Raw genomic sequence first — 22,241 nt, 5'->3', positions numbered from 1 at the left:
CCTTAGCTATCTCCCTTAGCCCTGCTTTCTGTTTTTAATATGTAATTTCACATTGTAATTTAACTTGATATGATAATTCTGAGAGAAGCTCAACTCCTGTCATCCCAAAGCCTTCTAAAGTAAGATACTCATTTGAATGCCAAATACGTCATTTTTCCCTGCATTGTTTTTTTACCATCTGAAGAACTCTGAGTAGACCAGTAAGTCCAAAAAAAAAATGGTCAAGTTGAATGAAATTGTGCAGCATTTTCAGGAAAACACAAAATGTCTACCTCGAATGCCTTTTGATGCTTAACCTCTTGCCCATCATACACACAGACAGACAGACAAACACACAGATACACACACACAAGCACACATGCACACACACACATACACGCACACATGCACACACACATACACACACACATGCACACACATACACACACACCATATTTAATGGCCATCAGAATTGCAGAATTAAAAACATTGTCTTGGTTAAAGGAGACCGGGAAGCAGATTGTAGGGGTGATCCTTTTGACACTAGTACCAGGCAACTGACTCAGGCAAGGCAAACATCTTTTGTAGCACAAGTTGACCTGAGAAGCGTTTGCAAAACTGCTTTCAAGGGATAGAGATAACTCAAATGGAAGCTGCTTCAAAAGCAGTGTTCATGAACTTGAACACAGGAAATAAGTGAACAGTTTTGACATGGAAACTGAAAGATGGATGCAAGGAAACACAGTACGTTGCACAAAGAACCATTAGACTCAGCCAGAGGAACGAAGATGTAGATCTTGGTGACCCGTTAGGCATCACCTTTGCCTGTAGATGATTTGCAATTATTTCTCCATCCAAGGGAGGGCAGGAATGAACTCAAGAATGTGTACACTGCTGCCCTCTACTGGCCAAAACTAAGCTGATCTTCCAGTCACCAACAGCTCTGGAAAGGCATTACTTTCACCATCTACAGAAACGGGCTGAGCATGGTTGTTGTGCAGCGTGAGTAAACATGCAGCACTAGTATGTGTCTCGCATGAGATAATATCCAGGAACAATAATCCCACGTTTATCCAGTACCCACTATGTATCAGGCATTTGGTATCTTTCAGAATTTTTTCATACAACTTTTGATAGGGCCTATTATTCTGCCATTTGGCAGAGAAAGAAAAGATAGATCTGAATGGTTAAGTATATTACCAAAGGTCAGCTAGAACCTTAATCCAGGATTTCTGAATGTGGGAATGGAGGATATTCCTTGACAGTACCCTGAGGACTGACAAGCAGAGCCTGATCCAGCAAGTACTCAATAAATACTAGTTCCCTTCCATCATCATGACAGTGGGACATCATTTCTCTGCCTCCCAATGAAATTGTGTCAAATAACCAAATAATTGGTGACATCAATGTGGACTCGTTGCATTGTCCTTACCATTATTAAAATAGAAATAGAAATCTCTAGGGCTCTTTGAGCCACTCTGAAAACAAAGGCACAAATTGGGAGAAGTCTGATGCCCGTGACAGGGAAGGTACTTCACCACCAAGTATGCGACCCTGAAAGGACGTCTGCCAGCATGCCTTCTTAAAGCTCGTGGCACATGTCCAGCATACTCAACCAGTGACAAGAGGACACCGATGAGGATGCGCCGTAGGATGGGGGATGAGATTGACTGAGGATGGGTAAACTGAGGAAAGAGGAACTGGCAGAGCAGCAAGGGGGCTTGGTGCTGTGGCAAGGCTGAGCCTTAGAAAGAAGAGAGGTTCTACCTTCACAGCCTCGCTCAATCTGTCCACTCCTGTGGAGAGCATCGTTGATGAGATCAGGCAGGCGTCCGTTCAAGTCCACAGAGGCCAGGCAGCCCTGAAATCCATCCCGGGAGGCCACGAGCTTGGGAAGGTTGCTGTACATGCCCTGGGCTAAGCCAGCCATATAGAGGTCACCTACAAAGGAAGGAAGACAGTAAAAGAGCCGGAGTAGAGAAAGAATGTGGCAGCCATGTCCACTAATGCTTACACATGTTAGACTGTTTCTTAGATGATCATAATACAACCGTGGTGGGGAGGGGAAGGGTCAGCTAAAATAAGAATAACTTCCAGAATGTATAAATTGCTAAAATAAAAAAAAAACAACTAAATATTTCTTATAGGCCGTTCATTCTGTGTCCAACATCTCACAAAGTTTGAATCACCATATCAACTGTACAAAGTAGCTTCTACCTAATTAAATGAAGTAAAGATTAACAAGATTGTAAACAGCCACAACCATTTATTGGGTAGTTTTTAAGTGCTTTTTAGAAATAATGTGCTGAGTGTTTTTCAGACATCCCATCAAGCATTTAATAATGCATAATGAGAGTAACAACAACTGCATCCTTTTTGTATATGTATTATTACACAGTAGTGACTATCGCTGAGACAATGTCACCCAGGTAGAAAAGACTTAGCCAAATACTTTCCCTCTCTAGTGAGGACACACCTACGATTTAACAAGACCTTGACTTACCACCTCATCTTTTGGACCCCCAATCAGCTCATCTTTTGGACCCCCCAAAGACATTCCTAATATCATCAGAGATCAGGAAGCATTTTTGAAGTGGGGTCTTGTATAGAAGCTGGATAAATGGCCTTATGGTACAATTCAATAATTTTCAAATGGAATCTGTGTGGTACAGAAGATACGGCTCAAATTCCTAACCTGGAGCTTCCCTGTGGAAGCAAACATTGTGTTGCAAGATGGGCTCTAAGATACAATTTTGATATAAGGATTACCTTTCAAATCCAGATTTTTGGCCCCATTGATGACCTGAGTGACTACCTTGGTGTCCACCTTCAGGCTGTGGGTGTTACTGTTGTCCCTAGTGATGACCACGTTGTGCCACTGGTTGTCATTCAGGGGGCGGTCACTGTTGCCTTTGATCACGTTGGGACCATTGCCAAGATCAAACACATAGTGTATGTACCTGCAAGAGACAAAAGAGCACATGATCGCTTCAGGGTCCATGAAGTAGTTTGGTGGCAATCACATACATATCAAAACTAAGGAGTCTTTATATTTCCCATGCTTTCCTGGCATAGCATACCAATTAAATGCACTTAAAATCACCAATAATTATTGGATCATACATTATTTCAACTCCATATTCCCAGACTCATAGAGTCTTCTTTCATTTCCTTTAAGTCAAAAACTTATAATATAGTACAAGTTAGCCTAGAACTCATAATCGTCCTTCCACAGACTCTCTAGTGCTGGAATTATGGGCATGTACCCACACCTAGCCCAAAGTCTAATGCTCCATAGTAATACTTAGATCTATGAAATGCTACAGTTAGGACCCTACAAAATACTAGAGGACAACAAAAGAATTCAAAGAATTGAATTCTATTGATCGGGGTATTGTGTGTTTAAAACAAAATCTTATATGGCCCAGGTTGACCTCAAATTTGCTACCCTGCAGAGACCAGCCTTCAACTACTGATCATTGTGTCTCTACCACACCAGTGCTAGATTTACAGGCATATGCTGCCACACCCAGTGTATACAGTGCTTGGGTTGAACCCAGGACCTTCTGCGTGCTAGACAAGCACACTAGCAAACCAGCTAGAGCATCCTGAGTTCTGGTTTTGTTCTTATGTGAATACTATGGTAGCATACTAGAGGGGTCGAAAAGAGGTTTAAGAAACTATAATGTTGAACTCTGCAATTTCCTGAAATTCAAGAAACTCAATTTTATAATTTTGGGTCCTAGGGGACTATATCCATGCTCTACTCTCAAAATAATAATTGTAATGCTAATTGTAGTATTGAAAAATAACTAGATTTCATTTCTTATTATGCATCTCCTAACTTTAATTAGCAATACTCAAAAGATGGGTGCAACTCACACCATAGCTATGGTTTATATAAATGAGCTTACCCCACTATAATTTCAAAGGACTACATTTCATAGTTAAAATCTTTATGAAAAAAAATCAACCTAGTAGAATTTCTTCAAATAATCTTAGAAGTCCATGTCTTTTCCAGTCCTAGTCATTTTGTGGATCTTTGTTAGCAAGGAGGGTACTAACAGGGGCAGGGGTCATGGAGTAAAATGGACAGTTTTCTTCACAGCCATATTTTACAAAATGTGTCAGTGAAGATAGCCATCATCACTCTGAGGTTTCTCCTACTTACCCCTTGACCAGCTCAACTGCAATAAAATCATTGCCATCTCCACTATTGAAGAGAATGAAGCCATCAGCTGAAGTGGTCTTGAACTGGAAGAAGAGGTGCATGGAGGTGTAAGCCTGTAGGGTGGCAAGGGTCAGGTAGCTGCTCTTGGTCTTAAAAGTGACAGGGTCGGCGATGATGTTTCTCAGTCCAAAGCGAGCCTTCAGTTCACAGTAGTCGATGTCGCCATTTTTGCACAAATCAATGTACAGTAAGCCATTGAACATGAGGCTCTGTAGATGGCCAATGAAACTGGAGGGGACCACGGAGATGTAACGCTTTTCAGTCATGATACCAGTTTCAATATTGTGGAATTCCAGGCGGGTGTGGTCGCCCACCATCGTCCCTATAAAATCAGAAATGAGGCAGGAAAAAAGGGAAAAGTTACTCTGGTTTCTTAAAGCCACTTTACTCTGTCATGCAGGAGGAACATGTTCCCAAGTTTCTGAGTTCTGTTCTGCTCTTTAGCAGAACATATCATCTACTCTCAGTCAGCAAGTGAGGTCCTAGCTCAACTCAAGCTACCTGCCTGCCTTGTGATTCTAGGCAGCTGTGACAAAGCTATCTCACAGAAGCTCCGAGCTTACTGACAACACAAGCTGAAGGACAATTACCATTCACTTTATTTATTCAAGAAACAACTCAGCAGGCAGGGAGACAGGTGACCTCCATGAGTTTGAGGCCAGCCTTATCTACAGAATGAATTTCAGGAGAGCCAGGCCTTCAAAAAGAATTCTGTCTCAAACAAAACAAAACAAAAGAAGCAAGAAAGGGAGAGAGAGAGGAGGGAGGAGGAGGGAGAGGGGTAGAGAGGAAGAAAGGAAAGGAGGGAGGAAGGAAAAACAAACAATCTGAACACAAATCATAAGAAATGGTTTCCCTCTTTGACTCTTACAAAGAAAAAATTGGTGACTGTTAGGCATTCATTACCAAAAATTGCTTGCTACAGTGTGTCATTACATGCTACTTCTGAAATTTCTGTGTTTTTTTTTTCCTTTGGTAAAACATCTCTTCATTTTACCTGTCAACAAGTGGCCATGTTTTCCTAGAAATAATACTTTTCCTGTTAGAAGCTCTACTTTATACTTGTCTCCTGTGGACTGATTAAGTTGATCATAGTCAGTTTGGACTACAGAATTGATCTCTATAAACATAACCGTAGACTTTGATCTAAAGAGTAAAATTCTGTCCTTGAAGGTTTGTCTGCATCTGAACACCTGAACAGCTGAGCCTCATACTCACAGTTGGCCACTCCAAGGTGAGACTTGAGAACTGGCATTTCTAACAACTTCCAGTCCATCTTAGGGAAGATTAAATATGTATCATTAACATTATTATTTAATTATTATTTAAATATGTAAATATATACAAATATGAAGTCATGTGTGTGTGTGTGTGTGCGCGCGCGCACGCTCAATAACATTTAATGAAAAAGTGGCTTAATTTAGTTGGGCTAAAGCAGCTTGGAAAACATCCAGCCTACTACACTCATTCATGGCTTTGGAACTAAAGAACCCAGTGTGGCTCTTGTGACATTGCCAAGCCTAACTTTAAACTGGGCTCACATGATCAATTGTGTCAAATTCCAAGGTTCAATCAAGATAAGCTATTGTTTTATTAACAGATTTCTGGCTAAAAAAAAAAAATGACATTTGCTGCCTATACATCTTATTTGTCTTTCTCTCTTTATTGGTCTAGAATCTGAGTGTTAAAGAGGAAGATTGGGAATGTATCTTCTTGGATAACTTAATTTGAATCCAAGAAATTCAACCACATCTGAAAGATTTATTCATCTCCTTGTATTTTAAACATAGATTCTACCTCCTCAGAAGTGATTCAAAGAGTTGAACATGAGCACAATAATCAGGCTTACGTTTGACGAGCTTCTTGGTGGTGTTTTGACAACCAGTGTCAAGTTATTCTTTTAATATAAGCAAAAATAAAATAATGATGTTCGTTAAATACATAAATTATAGTTAGAGCAAAAAATCAAACTGTAAAATAAATTTGTTAACTGAGTACATAGAAAAAGGAATAAGGACATGAAATTACTTAATATTGACAATTGTACTGGGTTGTGAAATGAACACAACCTAAAATTCACTTTCTTTAATACAGTGGCGTGATTGACTGCCATGATTGACGTAAGCACCCAACTGCAGTTTGGCTTCATCTCTTCATTGCAGGTGATTGGACCCATTTAGATAGTGATGGGGAAGGGGACCACAGCCAACTTGCATGGAATCAGAAGAACTGCAGGGTGGTAATGTGACTCCTTCCCCTAATTCACATCCTTATCTACACAAAAACCTTAGAGAAAAGTACTAAAAAGGCCATGGCGATCCCATGTGATCCAAGGAGTTCCAGAAGAAACAGAGAGGTGATTTTCAATTCAGTTGAGAATTTCTGTAAACTTTTAGATAAGCCCATCTTTAGGACTGCGTACAGAGGAAAATGTGCTTACCGGGAAAACCAGTTTTATAAAGCAGAATAAAAGTATATTGGGCATTAGTTAAGACAAAAGAGAGACAGAGCAAGAAGTTGGTGAAATGGGGCAAGAAATGAACAAGGGAATTCAAGAGCTTAGCTCAGAGTGACAGAGTCTAAGATGACTTAGGGGAATGCTCCATGCAAGTCTAGGGCAGGACTAGGGGATTCAACAATGTGGGTCTGAATTAAGAGGTAATTGGCTCAGGTATTCACTAACAGAACTTATTCACCCATAACACAGATTAAAATTAAACCAACGACCTCTTCTCAAAATCCTATAATACCTCATCTGATAAAAAAATGAAAAACCACTGTTTGACATTTGAAACTTCAAACAAACTAGGCAACTATTACAAAATAAATTCGTGTGTCGTCTAACCCATATTAGTAACTGAGAAATCTGTATGAAATAATATCCTCTGGCTTTTATGTTCAGACCAAACTTCTTTTCACTTATTGATGAGTGTATGTGTACCTCAGAGCAGATGCTCTCAAATTCCAGAGGAAAGAAAACTAACCTGGTGAAGAGCAATAAAGGGAAATGAGGATGACATATCTCCATATGATATCCAGTTTGCTCTGCACTCCAACTATGGCATGTGTCATTACTACCATTTAGTTTTTGATGGCATCATTATGTTGCCTTTAAGGTAAAGGTGCTTAGTGCTCAGAGCTGAAGCAGTTTGGTTAAGTCCCAACAGGTGGTAAATTGTTCAACTGAATCCAGGGATGCACAGCCCACAGTTCACATTGTATTTGTGTGTTCTAATATCTTTGAAGAAAGTTTTGATTCATTCTTTATATTCTTGCTCAGAAAAAGCTACAGATTAAATTGATGTCACCAGTGCCATGTAGGAAATGTACTAGAGTCCTTACTTTTTCTCCACAACTGGGTAGCTGGGTATCTCACAATCTCACATGCTATTCTATCTAATTCAGGGTAATTGATTGGGCCTGTTTCCTAAAACAACCATGTTGCCTTGGCCCTTTGTAGTGCCCTTACTTCCATAGTTTACTGGCAGGTGACAAGTCATCCACATACTACAATTCTGAATGATGATGGATTTGAATCTAGGAGAACTCTTGCCTGATCTGTAATTTCCCAAGAGGCCATACCACATAGTAAACATGTCACTAGGTTGCCTTGGATGTGGTTCTTAATATTTTTGTACCTCCATTTTCCATTTGTGAATTGAGTCTGAAGCTGTCAGAATTAAAGGCATCAGCACATAAGACATTTTGAAAGTGTCTGGGACCTTAATTGTTGGCTAATACAAATTATTCTGCATTGACTATTTTTCCTTTCTTTGGTCGTTTTAATCATTTCTCAATTACTTTGCAAGCAATGTCTTCTTATACATGGGCCATTCTAGTGCCTTCTGGATGCCCAATGGCATACAGAAGAGTTTGAGTTCAGCAAGTATAAGTGGTGGAGTGGGAAAACATGCAGTGGGCTCATATTGGAGATGTCAACTCGAAGGTCAGAATTTGTAGGACCAATTTTGTGTGTATGTGTGAATCTGGGCCAATAGTCCAAGCTTAGCCAAATAATAATAGTAATGATAATAATTATGTTAGTAATAATAATATTGGGAAATGCCAGGAGAAAGCATTAGATTCCCCATGACTTCCAAGCACATGAGAATATGAAGAAAAGGAGGACTTAAAAGGCCCCGTTGGGGAATTTTCACATTTATGTCACAATTCTCCAGCCTCACTTGATCTAAACATTTTCCATCAGGTGCTCAGCACATTTTAAAAACATGCCATATCATAAAATACCTTATTCTTAAAAATAATCTTAAGCAATTGATGCATATCTAATTATTGGTGAACAGAAATGTGCATTAGCTTATCAAAGGTGCCCCATGAATCTTGTAATGAAGAGCTTCATTTGACCAAGCCTTTCCTATGCTCATTTTATCAACTTTTATTAACCTGTATAATAAGATTTCTTGGAATCTTTGACAAATTAAAGTGTAGGTGGAGAAGAGAGAAGTCAACTGGGCAGAAGTGGGGTGAATTTTTACACTATTACACTATTGAGAAGTTCCATGCCAAGTGTGTGGTTTTAGCACATCAGGTCGCTGCTCTGAGGAGTGTAAACCAAGTAAGGCATTCTTTTAATTTGTTATTAATAATAGAAATCCAGCCCAGTCAATCAATCAAGCCTTATTAACTGTCAACTGAACTTAATACTTTCCCAAGAATATAATTATATGGTAATAAGTGAAAAACACCAGGTTGGAAACTAATTCTTTCCTGGCCTTTGGTAACATGTGAGCCTGGCCTACTCTCTGTCATTTGTGTAGACTAGTTAGAAATTTGTCACACTGGGGGACCTCCGATGGCATGAAAGGGATTACTAAGTAAGCCAGTAAGGCACCATTTATAACTTGACGTCTATGTATTATTTTAGATTCACAACCTGGTTTAACGAATTCTCTAAATTAAAAGTAAATTCTGCTTTCACTGTTTGAAAAAAAAAAAATCAACAACAACAAAAATACCAGACAAAGACACTAACTCTCTACCTCTCCCAAATTCCTTTCTTCTTTGTAGCTGCTGCCTGCCACCAGCACTGAGGTAGGAGGTATGGCAGAAAGTGAAAGGATTTATTAATTTCAAATAAAATTACTAGATGGCTTGGACATTCCACACTTTAGCCCTCTGTTCTAATTGTTGGGACTAACAGAAAGCACAGCACGTAATTGCCTTTATTCCAAAGGTTCTATAAAAGAACAATGATCAAGGCAAGGGATTATTGTACCCTTAGTTCTGCAAATCTTTGTGTTCTTTGTGTTTTTCCAGGAAAATGAAAGGCATACACTGCTAAGTGAGATTGGGGTGAGAGTGCCACCTAGCGGCCTCTATTCACAGCATGCTGTAAATTGTGCAGTTCTGGGATTTAACCAGCCAAATCCAAAAGAATTAGTGCTACTCATAGCATTTGCAGGCCCCTGTTTGACCTCACAGCTCATGGGGACAGCTTGAATAATTAATGGAGATTGAAAGTGGCTTCTAAACAACATAATCTATTTTTTTCTTTCATCTCATTTTCTACATTAATTTTATACCATTAAGCTACTCTGATGGTCTGTAGGTCAGATGCTATTTCCAAAGACTGATTTGGGTCTTTGTGGAATTGGATATGGGATAATTGGTATGACTCTGCATACCTTCTTTTCTAGGAGGGAAGAGACAAAGTAGCCCGGTAGACATCCTGAAATGTATTCCTCACCTCGCCCTTCCTCACTTCGTTATAGTTTGCCTGCACTGGAAGAGAAATCATTTTCTTTTGATGGATTGCAAAGTGCAGCAAACTGTTTCCTTCTTTGGAATCACACAGATGTGAATTTGAAGCTTAATTACACAGCTCTAACATCCCATTCCTCTTCAGTAAAATGACAATAGGAACATTTATTTTGAAAGATTATTGAATTATTGGGGATTAAATGAATTGATACTCATAAAACAGCTATCGCAACATCCAATGCTAACACACACACACACACAATACTCCACTAAAATTACACTTAAATTGCAGAAGTAATGAAGATCAGACTCATCAATTAAAATTAAAGTTTAGGATTCACTATCACAGAACATTTATGATGGAAAGGGCCTTAAAAATAACAGAAGTTCAAATTGAAAGATGGGGAATTGAAGAAAATGAGATTTTGTATATCTATCCCGAAGGCATAAAACCATTTACTGGCACTGATTGTATTAAACCCTAGGTTTCTGACTGTCCAACTGTCTTGCTTTCACAGAAGGCACTGGGGGCGACAGCTGTGACTGCAGCCTGTATTAGACAAGGGTCAGGAATAGCAAGTGGCTTCCTAAACATCCTGAAGGGAGTTAATGTCAAGGCTAGATCAGAGGCCAGCTCAGATGCCAGTAGAGTTCCATGTAATTGCCCCATGCTGCCTCGAGTTTATTTCCTTATATGGATATGATTTCAGCATAATGTGTGCTTGGATGCTAGGCTGCAGACTCAGGATCATCACCTGACTAATTACAATTATCCATCAAATTCTGAAAGAGAGGCTACCTTCTCTTGCCAGTCTTAATTTTTGAACCACAATTGGTTGCTTTTTCATATGACTGACAATCATAAGCCCACCACCTACACCAGAATCTTAATATGTAATATTAACATTTTCAAATATGATTTTCTAATCTACTCTATTAGTTTAATAATAGGAGATGGGTAATTTGTGTACCTTTTATCTTCCACTATTTGAGCATATTGCTAACATATAGTGTGCTGGCAGGAAGCACTTGCACTTTGTGTGAGACTCTCAGAACCCTTTTACATACATATGGACTTATTCATTTACACATTGCCTTCCTAAATACAGATTTCATTCTGCAGAGAATCTGTCTATTTGGCCATCACTATATGCTCAGTTCTTCCCACAATAATGCTTGAATGCTTGATATACAGTAGGTACTTAGTGAATAAAAATTAAATAAATAAACAGCCCATTAAGTCAAACATGTCCAGCCCCTCCTACAGCATACTCTTCAATATTTATTATATTCCCCATGAAATTCTATATTTTTGGACACTCCATTTTCTTAAAAAGAGCAATGCATTTCCTGGTAGAAAGAACAGACACATGGAGGGTGACTGAGCAGGGATATTTAATTATTAATTATAGAAGGATTTATACAGCTCTACCCCTGTTCTCTGGGCATGACTCTATCAAAGATAGAGCCTGATGAGAATGATATTACAATAAGGGACTAGCTGTCTACTACAAGCTGAAGAAGAAAGATTGTGAAATTCAGAGGAAGGGCCAATGCTTAGCCTTGCCTGTTCTTGTCCAAAGAGCAGGCTTTGTGACTTCTGTTAAACGAAACAAGAAGTTTCAGAAGAGGAAGTCAGAGAAGACAGTAAAGCAGAGGCAAAGCCTGTCATAGTTGCACTTACCCTCAGCCACATCATCATCCACTGTCAGCTTAAGGCTTTTTCCTCTCCGCACTACCCGGACGGTGTGCCACTCATTGTCATTGAGCTTCTGCCCTGCATACAGGGTCTCAGGTCCTTTGCCTAAGAATGGTGGTAAGTGTCAAATGTTAGAACCAGTTCACAGTGTATTGCTCACAGCATTGACTTTATCAAAGCCACATTGGTGCACATGACCCAGGATGGCCAAAGATTCGATTTCCACTGATCCTATAGAACCCAGAACCCTCTATATTAATCACCAAAAGCAGGCATCTCAGTTGAAACATGGAGGACATTCATCCATAAAGAGGAAAATAAGTACCCTCTTTTATTCATAGTTACAAGGTCTTAAATACTAAAAATACTCAATAAGATTTATAGCAATAGATAATCAGCTGGCATTTTTGCCAAGTCTTAGATATAAGAAATTCATCATAATTTTTATCAATCACCTGCTTCTTTAAGCATAGTACACTAGTGTGGTGTCTACAAAATATTTACCAAGTGGGTGAGAAACAACTCTTGAAGGTAGATTACCTTAACTTAGCATTTTTACTAACCCACAGTCCTATCAGAATTTAGCAACCATAGCAATCATAAAAGTAAGCTACACAATTGAAATTGTGGCAAAGTTTAAACATTGTAAATGATACTCCTTGGGTAACCTGGGGGGGTGTCCCAGGCTTTTCTCATTGTTCATCATCCTCCAAAAAGATAGATAAATAGATAGATAGATAGATAGATAGATAGATAGATAGATAGATAGATAGATAGATATAAAGAATAAAACTCAAATGATTCAAAGAATGAAATAACAAAATTTTCAAAAACAAACATGTACAGTTCAAAACAGTGTTTCACATAAAGTACTACTAGGTAAAGGAATAAAATAAGTTGTCTTGAGAGACCCATGTTGAGATAGCCAAGATGAAATTCAACAGTCTGGAAAGTAAGGGATTGTGATATTTAATAGCAAAAGACTGCAAGATGGGGAAACGCGCTAAATTAAAATGTTCCCTGTTAGAAAGAGAAGATAAATTAAGTACAGAATGTGTGTCATGGTTGATACAAGCTGGAAGTCTGAAGACAAAGACGACTTCAGAGATGCTGTGGACTTAATCTAAGTATCCCCCTGTGTGAAGTAGAGAGCACAATTCTTGCAGGTGATTAAGGATTCCTGAATGAATCAGTCAATATGTGGACAGCTTCATGCTAAAAATGACCTGAAATGTATTAAACTATGTAAGAGAAGAAACTATGATATACTATGTCGGAAAGAAAACAACAGTATCACCCAGCTCTAAGCAATGTTAAGTTCTACTTTTAAACACTGAGTAATTAGTATTCCTAGTTTGGCTGACTGTAAGAGTTGCAAAGTAGTTAAAGATTGGAAGACTTTTCTCCCCTTGAAAAGTAAAGACATTAGAGTGAAGTATTTTATTTTAATTGCAGCACAAAGAGATTTATTCATTTATTTTAATTTGTATTAATTAATTAATTAATTAATTTGGTGTGGTTCTACCATCCAACATGCAACTCAAATGAATAAGAATCTGGAATATTCACTGACAAAACTTGAATCCAGTGAGTCTCAAATCAGGTACCGATGGCATGAATCTTAGGAGAAAAATTTGCTAATAATCAACTGCTATTTAATCCCATTTTGTCTCTCAATATTATTTTGAACTCATACACTAAAATGGCACTTGCCCCTACGTTTCAAATCAGTAGACAGACCCATTCATTATCTCTGTCAACTCAAGCCTCAGATGGATGCAGAGCTTTCAAACCCCTCATGAGAGGGCTTTGGGAGAAAATGGACCACATCATGTGGGTGCTTTTTATAACAAGAACAGATGTTCTTCGAACAAATGAATCTGCTTTTGTGTTTTATGTTTTTATCCTCTTTATTCTACAAGCAAATGCTTTGATAAGAAAGAACAAAGCAAAGATGGATATGGAGAATATTGGCTATGGAGGCAGAACTGTTACAGATATGGGCCATTTAAAACCTCTTCTAGAAGGTAGCATCTGTTCTTTAGGCAATTTTTTTCACATCACTTAATTTTTATGACTGGGGACAAGATAAGAGAGAGAATGACAAGCACAAACGCAGTCTGTTTGGGACACTACTACACAAGAATCATATTAGCCTCAGAACTGTAAAACAAGCTTTGGTGTTGTCCAAAGTATTTTCAATGAAGCTAGCATTTTTACAGGTATGGCATTAAAGGCATCTAGCAAAAGTACATGGTGACCACACAAATATTCAAATGTAGAATGTGGCGTCCTACAATTAAAACTGTGGAAAGACTAATGGAACTTTTCATGCTATTTCCAGTATCACTAATTCTCATTACTGTAAGAGGATGGCAGGGTGGGGGAGTATTAACATCAATTTCATTAAAATGACAGGGACTCATCCATTATTCATTTTCAAGTAACAAACTGATAACCCTCCGTGAGCTTCTGTATGTAAACCTAATCTTCTAGGAGTGAAGTGTCCACAACATTTACCATTAGTCAAAAGCAAAGGTTAATTCACCATACAAGTAGAAAGTGACTTTTAAATTTAGCTGCAAATTTGGGTAAACTGAGAGAAGGTACCACAGTATCCTGAAGCTCACAAAGGAGGCTTAGTTGGTAAACGAGGCGAACTGTTACTATCACAAGCCAAAAGTTGAAACACAGAAACTTAGGCTTGCAAAGTTGAAAGATCCAGTCCAGGAAGGAGAGCTTATTATTATTATGATATTATTATTATTATTATTATTATTATTAGCAGATTCAATCAAAAAGCCAAGTGAAGCTGCGTCAGTGGAATAAAGAGAGAAGAGTGCTCTCTGGTAGGTCGATGGTGCCCCCAACAGGAAGAGAAAGAAAAAAGACATTCTTCAAGGCAGAACTGAAAATGAAACTACGGAGAACTAACAACCTCAGATCAATAAATATTCTGACGTTGTTTTCTTTGCAAAGACTAAAACGATTATGATCCTGATCTGCAATGCAGTACACATTTAATGTATGTGTTGATGTGTTTCCTGTCTTTCACAGTGTGTTGAAGTATCAATCTCAAGAAATCCTGTGGTTCTCCTTAGTCGGCTTGACCATGACCGCTGCGGCTATACAGGAGAACTTTCAGTTCCCAACAGCTGACTTCCCAAGATCATGACACCTATGATAAATAGGAAGAACCATAGAAGAATTCTGGCATCTAGGAATTTGTAAGTAGAGAGTGTCAAATTCTTCATTATTAAAAAGCAAATAGCCTCTCATGACTGTTCAGAGTGGCACCAACAGAACAGCCACTCCCTCTGGCTTTGCGATCATCTGACTTAGCATTGTTTCTTTGAGGGAAGTCTTAGCATCAGGAAACATAGACTAATTCTCTGATGAATAGACAGCAGAGAATAAGAAAGAACAACTAAAAAACACCAGCCAGATTATTTTCTGGAACCCTTACAGTAACCCAAGAGAAGTCGAGTGTCTTTAAGCAATGAGAATGAATAACAAAATCAAAACAAAACATTAAAAAAAAAAAAAACCAAAACACTGCTGGTTGCTTGGAGGAAAATGACAATCAGATATTTGAAAACTTTTCCCTTTCAACTTGGCAGACCTACACATGGTAGAGATTAATCATTTTTTACCTAGTAATGCTTTTAAGAAAAGAGACTATTTATATTGTATGATTTTGCTATTTCCTCCAGGAACAATATAGCCAAGAAAACAAATTACCCCTGATATGCATTTCTGTTTATCTGTTGTTATGACCTCGCCAATTTAAGATAAACCCATTGGTTTTGCTCATAAGCAGACAGTAGAAATTCCTTCCATCTGCCACAAAGGGCTGTTTTCAAAAGTGGGAGGGGAACATTCGAGGACTTTTGCTTGGATTAGAGAGGACAGAGGTGGCCAACATGACATTTCTTCACCCAAATTTCTCTATTTGTATAAAAGAGAAAATGGCACCTTGGCTTCCCTAGGAACCATATTCCACATGCATCAAAAAGAAAATTCTATAGTGCATTTAAAAAGTGAAATTTTTTCTCTTAAAAAAGATGTATACAATTCTATATCCATATGGTATGGTAAAAAGATATGCAAATGATTGTGTTAGATACAAACAAAACAAGGACAGAGATGGAGAGAATGCTTACCTTATTTCATCAGCATCTACTGTAGCAGCCCTCTACTGAGCCCAGAGCACCACAGACCTTATCACCCATGCTTCCCAGAGAGAACAGATTATTCAGGGGAAAGTCAAAGACAAAGGAAGGAACATAAGGAGGAGGAAAAAGACAGGGAACCATTTCTATTTTCTGTCTAGAAAATCCAAATAGGTGGAGGAACTATTTGATTTGCCTTTGTAAGTATAAACTTAATGGATTTTCATAAACTCACTTCAAAAGCATGCATTTTCCCAAGAAAAAAAATATAAGCCAGATGACATAAAATTATTGTGGCCAAACAGGTCAATTAGATCACTTTTTTCTCACCAATGTCTTCAAGTCCCAGGGAGAACTTCCCATAAAAGGTATGGCATGCAGTGTGCTCAGTTAAGTCTTTTATGAGGAAATATGAAGTATGATGAGTATGATGTGAAGAAGACAAGTGCCAAACTGTACAGCCTGAGCACATTAACCAGGGTAGAGATACAACTTCTGGTTCAAAACCTTCCAGGGAGCACAAGTAATATGCCCAGCAACAGTATGTTTCTCTGTTCTTCCTCCCCTAGGGGCAATCCATCACTCCCAGTACTATCTGGGCCAATAGTACACAGCTACTCACCTATGGCAGTGTGTCAAGGAGCTGTCTACTACAGGATTTAACAAATGGGAAATAAGGAATGGTGAGGCCATGCAACCAATGTGACAGTGAGGATAAGATAAACACAATGAAAAAGATCCTTCATGGAGCTTGCTATCTAGTGAGGGCTGAGGATGTCTGAAGAAACACAGACAAACTAAGGAACACAACATAAGTCTTGATAGAGTTGAGTTCTACATGTTTAGAGGGCACGAGGTTCTTGTGCTCACAGATAAACACGAGGGAAACCAGGAATGTTAAACCGGCAAGGTTGCCACTTAAAGGAAGAGAGGCATAACTTGCTTTCTGCTCAGAAGTCCCGGAATGGGTATAATTAATACCTGATGACCTGTGCTATCTGTAGCGCCAGACTATAGCTGAATCCCCTGGTTAGTATGTTTGTTCAAGACTATTTATGCCTAGACCTTTATCTTGAACATTGTGTCTCAGTCAATTGCACCCACCCATCCATCTCGGAGATGTAACATCTACCTGGGTAACCTCTGTGATATCTGTAAGGCTAGTCTATGCCTGACTTGAAGAGATTTTATGTTTATCTCCGGCATTCAGTCTAGCACCTTGTCTTGGCATTATTTCTCAGTCAATAGACCCCATCTTTATGGAATACATGTGCTTTGTAGAGTTTTAATGTAAACATGTCCTATGTTTTGGTATACACATGGAATTGAATCAATTATCAACTTTTTTCCAAAATTGTGCTGTGCTTAAATGTGCCCAAAATAAACTGCTTGGTGTCACACTCTAGAAGTTTGAACCAACACTGGCCACTAGGCTGTGTTAAACAAGGATTTCCTTCTTGACTCAGGCATATCCATACACTGCTAGGTCTGATGTTTGCAGACACCACCTGTACCCCCTACACACACACACACACACACACACACACACACACAAACTGTAATGGGATACTTTGATTAAACCTAATTCTGAATTAGAGGCAAGAATGAAGGAGTGCCTACTTCATAGAATGATCTGAGAAAACAAAACAAAACAAAACAAACAAACAAACAAACAAAAAATGAAGACAAAACAACAAAACCTCTATGTTTTGTTCTTGTCATGAGTTCCTGTTCTGAGATGATTTGATAAGGCTTCTCTGAAGAGAGAGATTTGAGAAGAATCAAACATGTCAATGCCCAAGGTGAAGCAGGTTGGAGGAGTCAAAGGAGGTCCATTTTGGCTGGAACTGGTACCCCAGGGAAAGAGAAGTTGTTGATATATGGAGAGGCTAAAAGACCCTACATGGTGTGATATACCATGTAAATACTGTTTGAAAGGCAACTGGATGCATTGTCAAGTTAAGTGCATAAACTATATAGTCTAGCATGAGAGGTTTTTATTTCTTTTGTATTATAATGTATTTTGCTAAGTGTGTTTGGGCGCCCATCCCTGGGTGCACATGGAGAGGCCAGAAGAAAATATCAAGCGTTCTTTATCACCTCAGGCTTTATTCCCTTGAGACAGGATGGCTGACTGAATCTGAAGCTAGCCTGGCAGTCAGTAAGCTCCGCAATATTCCTGTCCCACTGCCATCCCTCTACACAATGCTCGAGTTACATGCCTCACTTTTTTTTTTTAATAGTCACAAACATGGTGTTTATTTTTCTTCAAGAAAATCCTAGGTAGACATTTAAAAATCTATATGTGGCAGACAAAAATCAAACAAAAATGAACACATTGGCAAATGACAATGCCCAATAATCGTATCTTTGAATAATGTTAAGATGAAGGTGAAGGAACTGAGTTCTGACAATTGGTTTGATGCTGACAAAACTTTAAAAACATTCCATTTTAGACATCTCTCAACTTGGAGTTTCTGACTCATAAAACAGTGACTAAATATAAATAAGATGCAAGGACCAGTATACAAAAGTTCAAAAATATTTATGTTCAGAATAGAAAGCCTAAAGTATAAAGGATTTTATAATGCAAACACTTTTAGTATCAAAACAGTACAATTTTGATATCTAACCTAGAATTAGAGAAGACTGCTCATCACAGAAAGCAGCATTTCTCTGGTTCACCTTCATTTGCTTCTCCACACACTTGAAAAACATCAGTGCCTCATAACTGCCGTCCTTACATCCCAGTGACTTCTGCATCATGTACCATTCAACCTTTTTCTAGCACACTTTAAGAACTCCCATGTCCCATGGAGGCCAGTGATACTTCATATCAGTGGTTCTCAACCTTGCTAGTACTACAACCTTTTAAAATGGTTGCTGGTGTTATGGTGACCCCCCCCCCAACCATAAAATTGTTCTGGTTTTTATTTCATAACTACAATTTTGCAACTGTTATGAATTGTAATATCTGACACACAGATGGTCTTTGGCGATCCCCATGAAAAGGTTATTCAACCCTCACAGGGGTCATGACCCACAGGTTGAAAACTGTTGACCTATATAAAGCTTGTTTTTTTATGTGAGTGTTGGGCATTTGAACTCAGATCCTTATATTTGCACAACCAGTGCTCTTTATCAATGAGCTGTATCTTTAATCCCCTAATTTAAATTTTAACAATTATTCTGGCTGCTATGGATCCAGTGGACCAATGGAGGCCAGCAACAGACAGAAGGGAATCTTTTAGGCAGCTAAGACAGGAGGTGGAAGTGACTTTTACTAAGGACAGCAGCAGTCATGTGAATTGTTGTGCATTTCAGAAGCAGGGTCAACAAGAACAGGAAACTGATTTTAAAAGTAAGTTAGGAATGGGAGAGGAAGAAGAGGGAAGCAACCCAGAAATCATTGTTGACTCTTAGGTGTAACTCTGAGAATCTGAGTAGGCATAAGCTCAGGCAGAAAAGCAAAATCTTCAGGAAACATGGGGCACAGTTGACCTAATAGAAGCTAGTGAGAACCTCCATTCCAGTATCCCACACCCGTAGAAATGCAGTTGTGTTAGTGTAGACCCATAAGCTCAATGTTCCCACAGTAAGATGGAGATGGAACTAGCGAACCTTATTTCTGTTACTTCATTTTTTTTCCTATCTAGCATCAGTCACACTTGAGACCAGCTTCTGGCAGCTTCTTGTTGTAAATTTAGTCAGTTCACTGAGTCTGATTTTTGTGGCATTGCTTTAGCTCATATTTTGGCCTATCATTGTCTATCACTGATGCCCACTTGTTAGACTTCTGATATCTCCCTTCTTTTCCTCCCTCCTGCCCATCCTTACCTCCTTTTATTTTTCTGTATGATTTCAGTTGGCACTCTGGCCCATTACTTCTCGCCACCAAGAGGAACAAAGCAAACACTGTACCCTATTCCACAGAATTTGTGAATTGTACTTGACCATAGGGTAAATGAACTCATAGGTCTCAACTCGAAGCACTGAGCCTCTTCATTTTGAAATGGAATGAACCCAGGCAGATAGGTTTCCAAAGAAATAAATGACTCCAAAAGAGAGGAAAAGGAATCTTACTCCCAGTTTTCTGCCAAACCTCTAACAAAAGCCACAGCTGTGCAGCATGCGTGGCAACAGTGAGATGACAACCACTTGGTTAAAGTTCCTTGTGATAATCTCTCGCCATGAAGCCATTTTTCAAGAGATGACCTAATTGTTCAAGGATAGGAAGATTCCTTGGAAAACATTGTTTCTACTCTTGTTTATTTAAAAATTTACAACTTCACTAGAATGTTTCCCACTGTCATCCTGGTATGATTCATAGCATTTGAACACTTTTAATGATTTTAGATATTGCTATACTCTAGGTTCTAACAATGGGATCTTCTTATTAACAAATATATCACAGGTTTGAACTCAAATTCTTCTACACAGGATATCTTTATAACCTATCCTCTTACTATACCCCAATAACTTTTCAGTTTAAGTTGATTTTCTCATCAAATGACTTCTTTATTGTAAATGTCAAAATAAATGATTTTTAATGGAAACATGTAGAAATTATTAATTTTGTATTTGTGTGTGTACATGTGTGTGATGTGAGATGTGTTTGTATGTGTAGGATTTTGAACATCTGTGCACCAGGACACACATAGGGAAGCAAGATGATGACCTTGGATATTGGTCCTCATCTTCCACATTTGTTGAGACGGTCTCTTGTTCACCACTTTGGAAGACAAAGGAGCTGACTGACAAACTTCAGGACCTTCTTTGCCCCCCACCTCCCATCTCACTGCAGGAATGCTAAGCTCACAGATATGCACTAAAACACCTGCAATTCAAACATCCAGAATGATTGTAAATGCAGGTATTTTAGTGTACACCTGTGAACTTAGCATTCCAAAGGGGAGGTTGCCCATGCCTCAGTAAAGTGTTTTACATCAATGAATGGAAAAGTTGCAATAATAGGATTCTAGGTTATTAAAAGAAATAAAGTAGGGAAAGAAATGGGGATATATAAAATAAGTTAGAGGGGAGGGAGGTAAGTATGGTTAATATATAGGGTACACATATATAAAATAGAAAATGAATAAATAATGTATTATAAGAAAGAAGAAGAAGAAAATGGGACTTGAAAGTGCATAAGTAAATGAGTTGAACAAGAATGGAGACAGGGGATGACTGGAAACGAGAGGCAGATAAAGGAAAGGAGCAGCTCACTGCATCACAACAGTGATGTGCACAGGCCAATTCTAGCAGGTATTCACACAGTAATAAAAACACTCAATTAAGTCAATACATGAATACATAGACATAAATGTATGAACTAAATTACTAAAGGGGAAGAAGAAAGGGAAGAGGAGAAGAAAGAGCTATTTATTGCATTTTGTTAGGTAAATTTGAAGATAGCACTAAACCAAACACTAAACTAAACAAAACAAAAATACTGCACTAAACTAAAACAAAAATACTGCATTCCCCTTTAAGTGTAATTTTTTTTTTGAAAATCTAGAATTCTGGAAAGAAAAAGGATGGAGATGTGGAAGTAACATCTACAAAAAGGTACCAATTGCTTTGGACACAAGGTGCTATCTCAATGGAAATGAAATATTATACTCTAACCTCGCACACCAAGAGAGAAAGGGCAAACTCACAACTAGGCNAGGTCACACAACAGATAAAACCTGAGTCTGTCGGGCTACAAAATCTCCTCATTGTGCTGCACATGTTCTCAGAGCTTCTCCATAATTGCACTGGGGGTTGATCTGCATGGGATGAATATATTAATATTCGGTAAAGGTAATGGAGGAAAGAAGATACTATTATATTGTATATAAAAACAAACAAACAAATAGCAAAAATACATGTTGAGGGTGTTAATAAAGAGAAAGCAGTGGCACAAGTGTTATAGGGGTAACCAGCTGCTTACGGATATGGTTTAAGGTTGCTGCCCAGGAGGAAATGCATGCAAGTCTGGTATTGTAAATTTGGTCTAGAACCCATGGTTGGGAAGTTCAGAGGTCCCACGGGTGAACCTGTAACTATTATTCTGCTAAATTGGCAAAGGATCAAACCGACCTATAATTTTCTATCTGTAAACACATGTATTAATACAGCTGCTAGCCAATCCTCAGTAGAGAAGTAGTTCCTTTGTGCAATGGGGAGGGGCTCATGAATGCCTCATACCTGAACAAAGAGAAAAGAATAAGTATCAAGGACCAGCATGGAAGAGGAGCCAGAAGGCTCAAAAAAAAAATCTATATATTCTGAACATCACAGGTCCACTGTGTTAATATGAACAAACAGCAGCTTTGTTTGCCTGTGCAAGTCTGCTTCGCAATCAGTCCAGTCAACAATCAAGCTTNGAGTGGGGAAGGCATCAGGATCTCTAACTGATGGCAGCTTACGGCTGCTGAGGGATAGAGAGCTACTT

At 38.6% G+C, this 22,241-nt stretch overlaps 1 protein-coding gene across 32 annotated transcripts in view; it reads right to left on the bottom strand.

The window, feature by feature from the left end:
* Nrxn3 (neurexin 3) overlaps positions 1-22,241 on the bottom strand; it is a 1,604,379-nt gene that overhangs the window by 813,220 nt on the left and 768,918 nt on the right. For all 32 annotated transcript variants that reach the window (XM_029484652.1, XM_021179711.2, XM_029484636.1 and 29 more), the window contains 4 exons: positions 11,616-11,735; positions 4,151-4,532; positions 2,749-2,939; positions 1,747-1,920 (listed from right to left, as the gene is read on the bottom strand). In XM_029484652.1, coding sequence (XP_029340512.1) covers positions 1,747-1,920; positions 2,749-2,939; positions 4,151-4,532; positions 11,616-11,735 — 867 coding nt within the window. The remainder of the gene's footprint in view (positions 1-1,746; positions 1,921-2,748; positions 2,940-4,150; positions 4,533-11,615; positions 11,736-22,241) is intronic.

This window comes from Mus caroli, chromosome 12 (assembly GCF_900094665.2).
Source record: "Mus caroli chromosome 12, CAROLI_EIJ_v1.1, whole genome shotgun sequence".
NCBI classification, from domain to species: Eukaryota; Metazoa; Chordata; class Mammalia; order Rodentia; family Muridae; genus Mus; species Mus caroli.
Note: the sequence above shows the minus strand (reverse complement) of the source record. Positions and strands in the feature narration are given on the sequence as shown.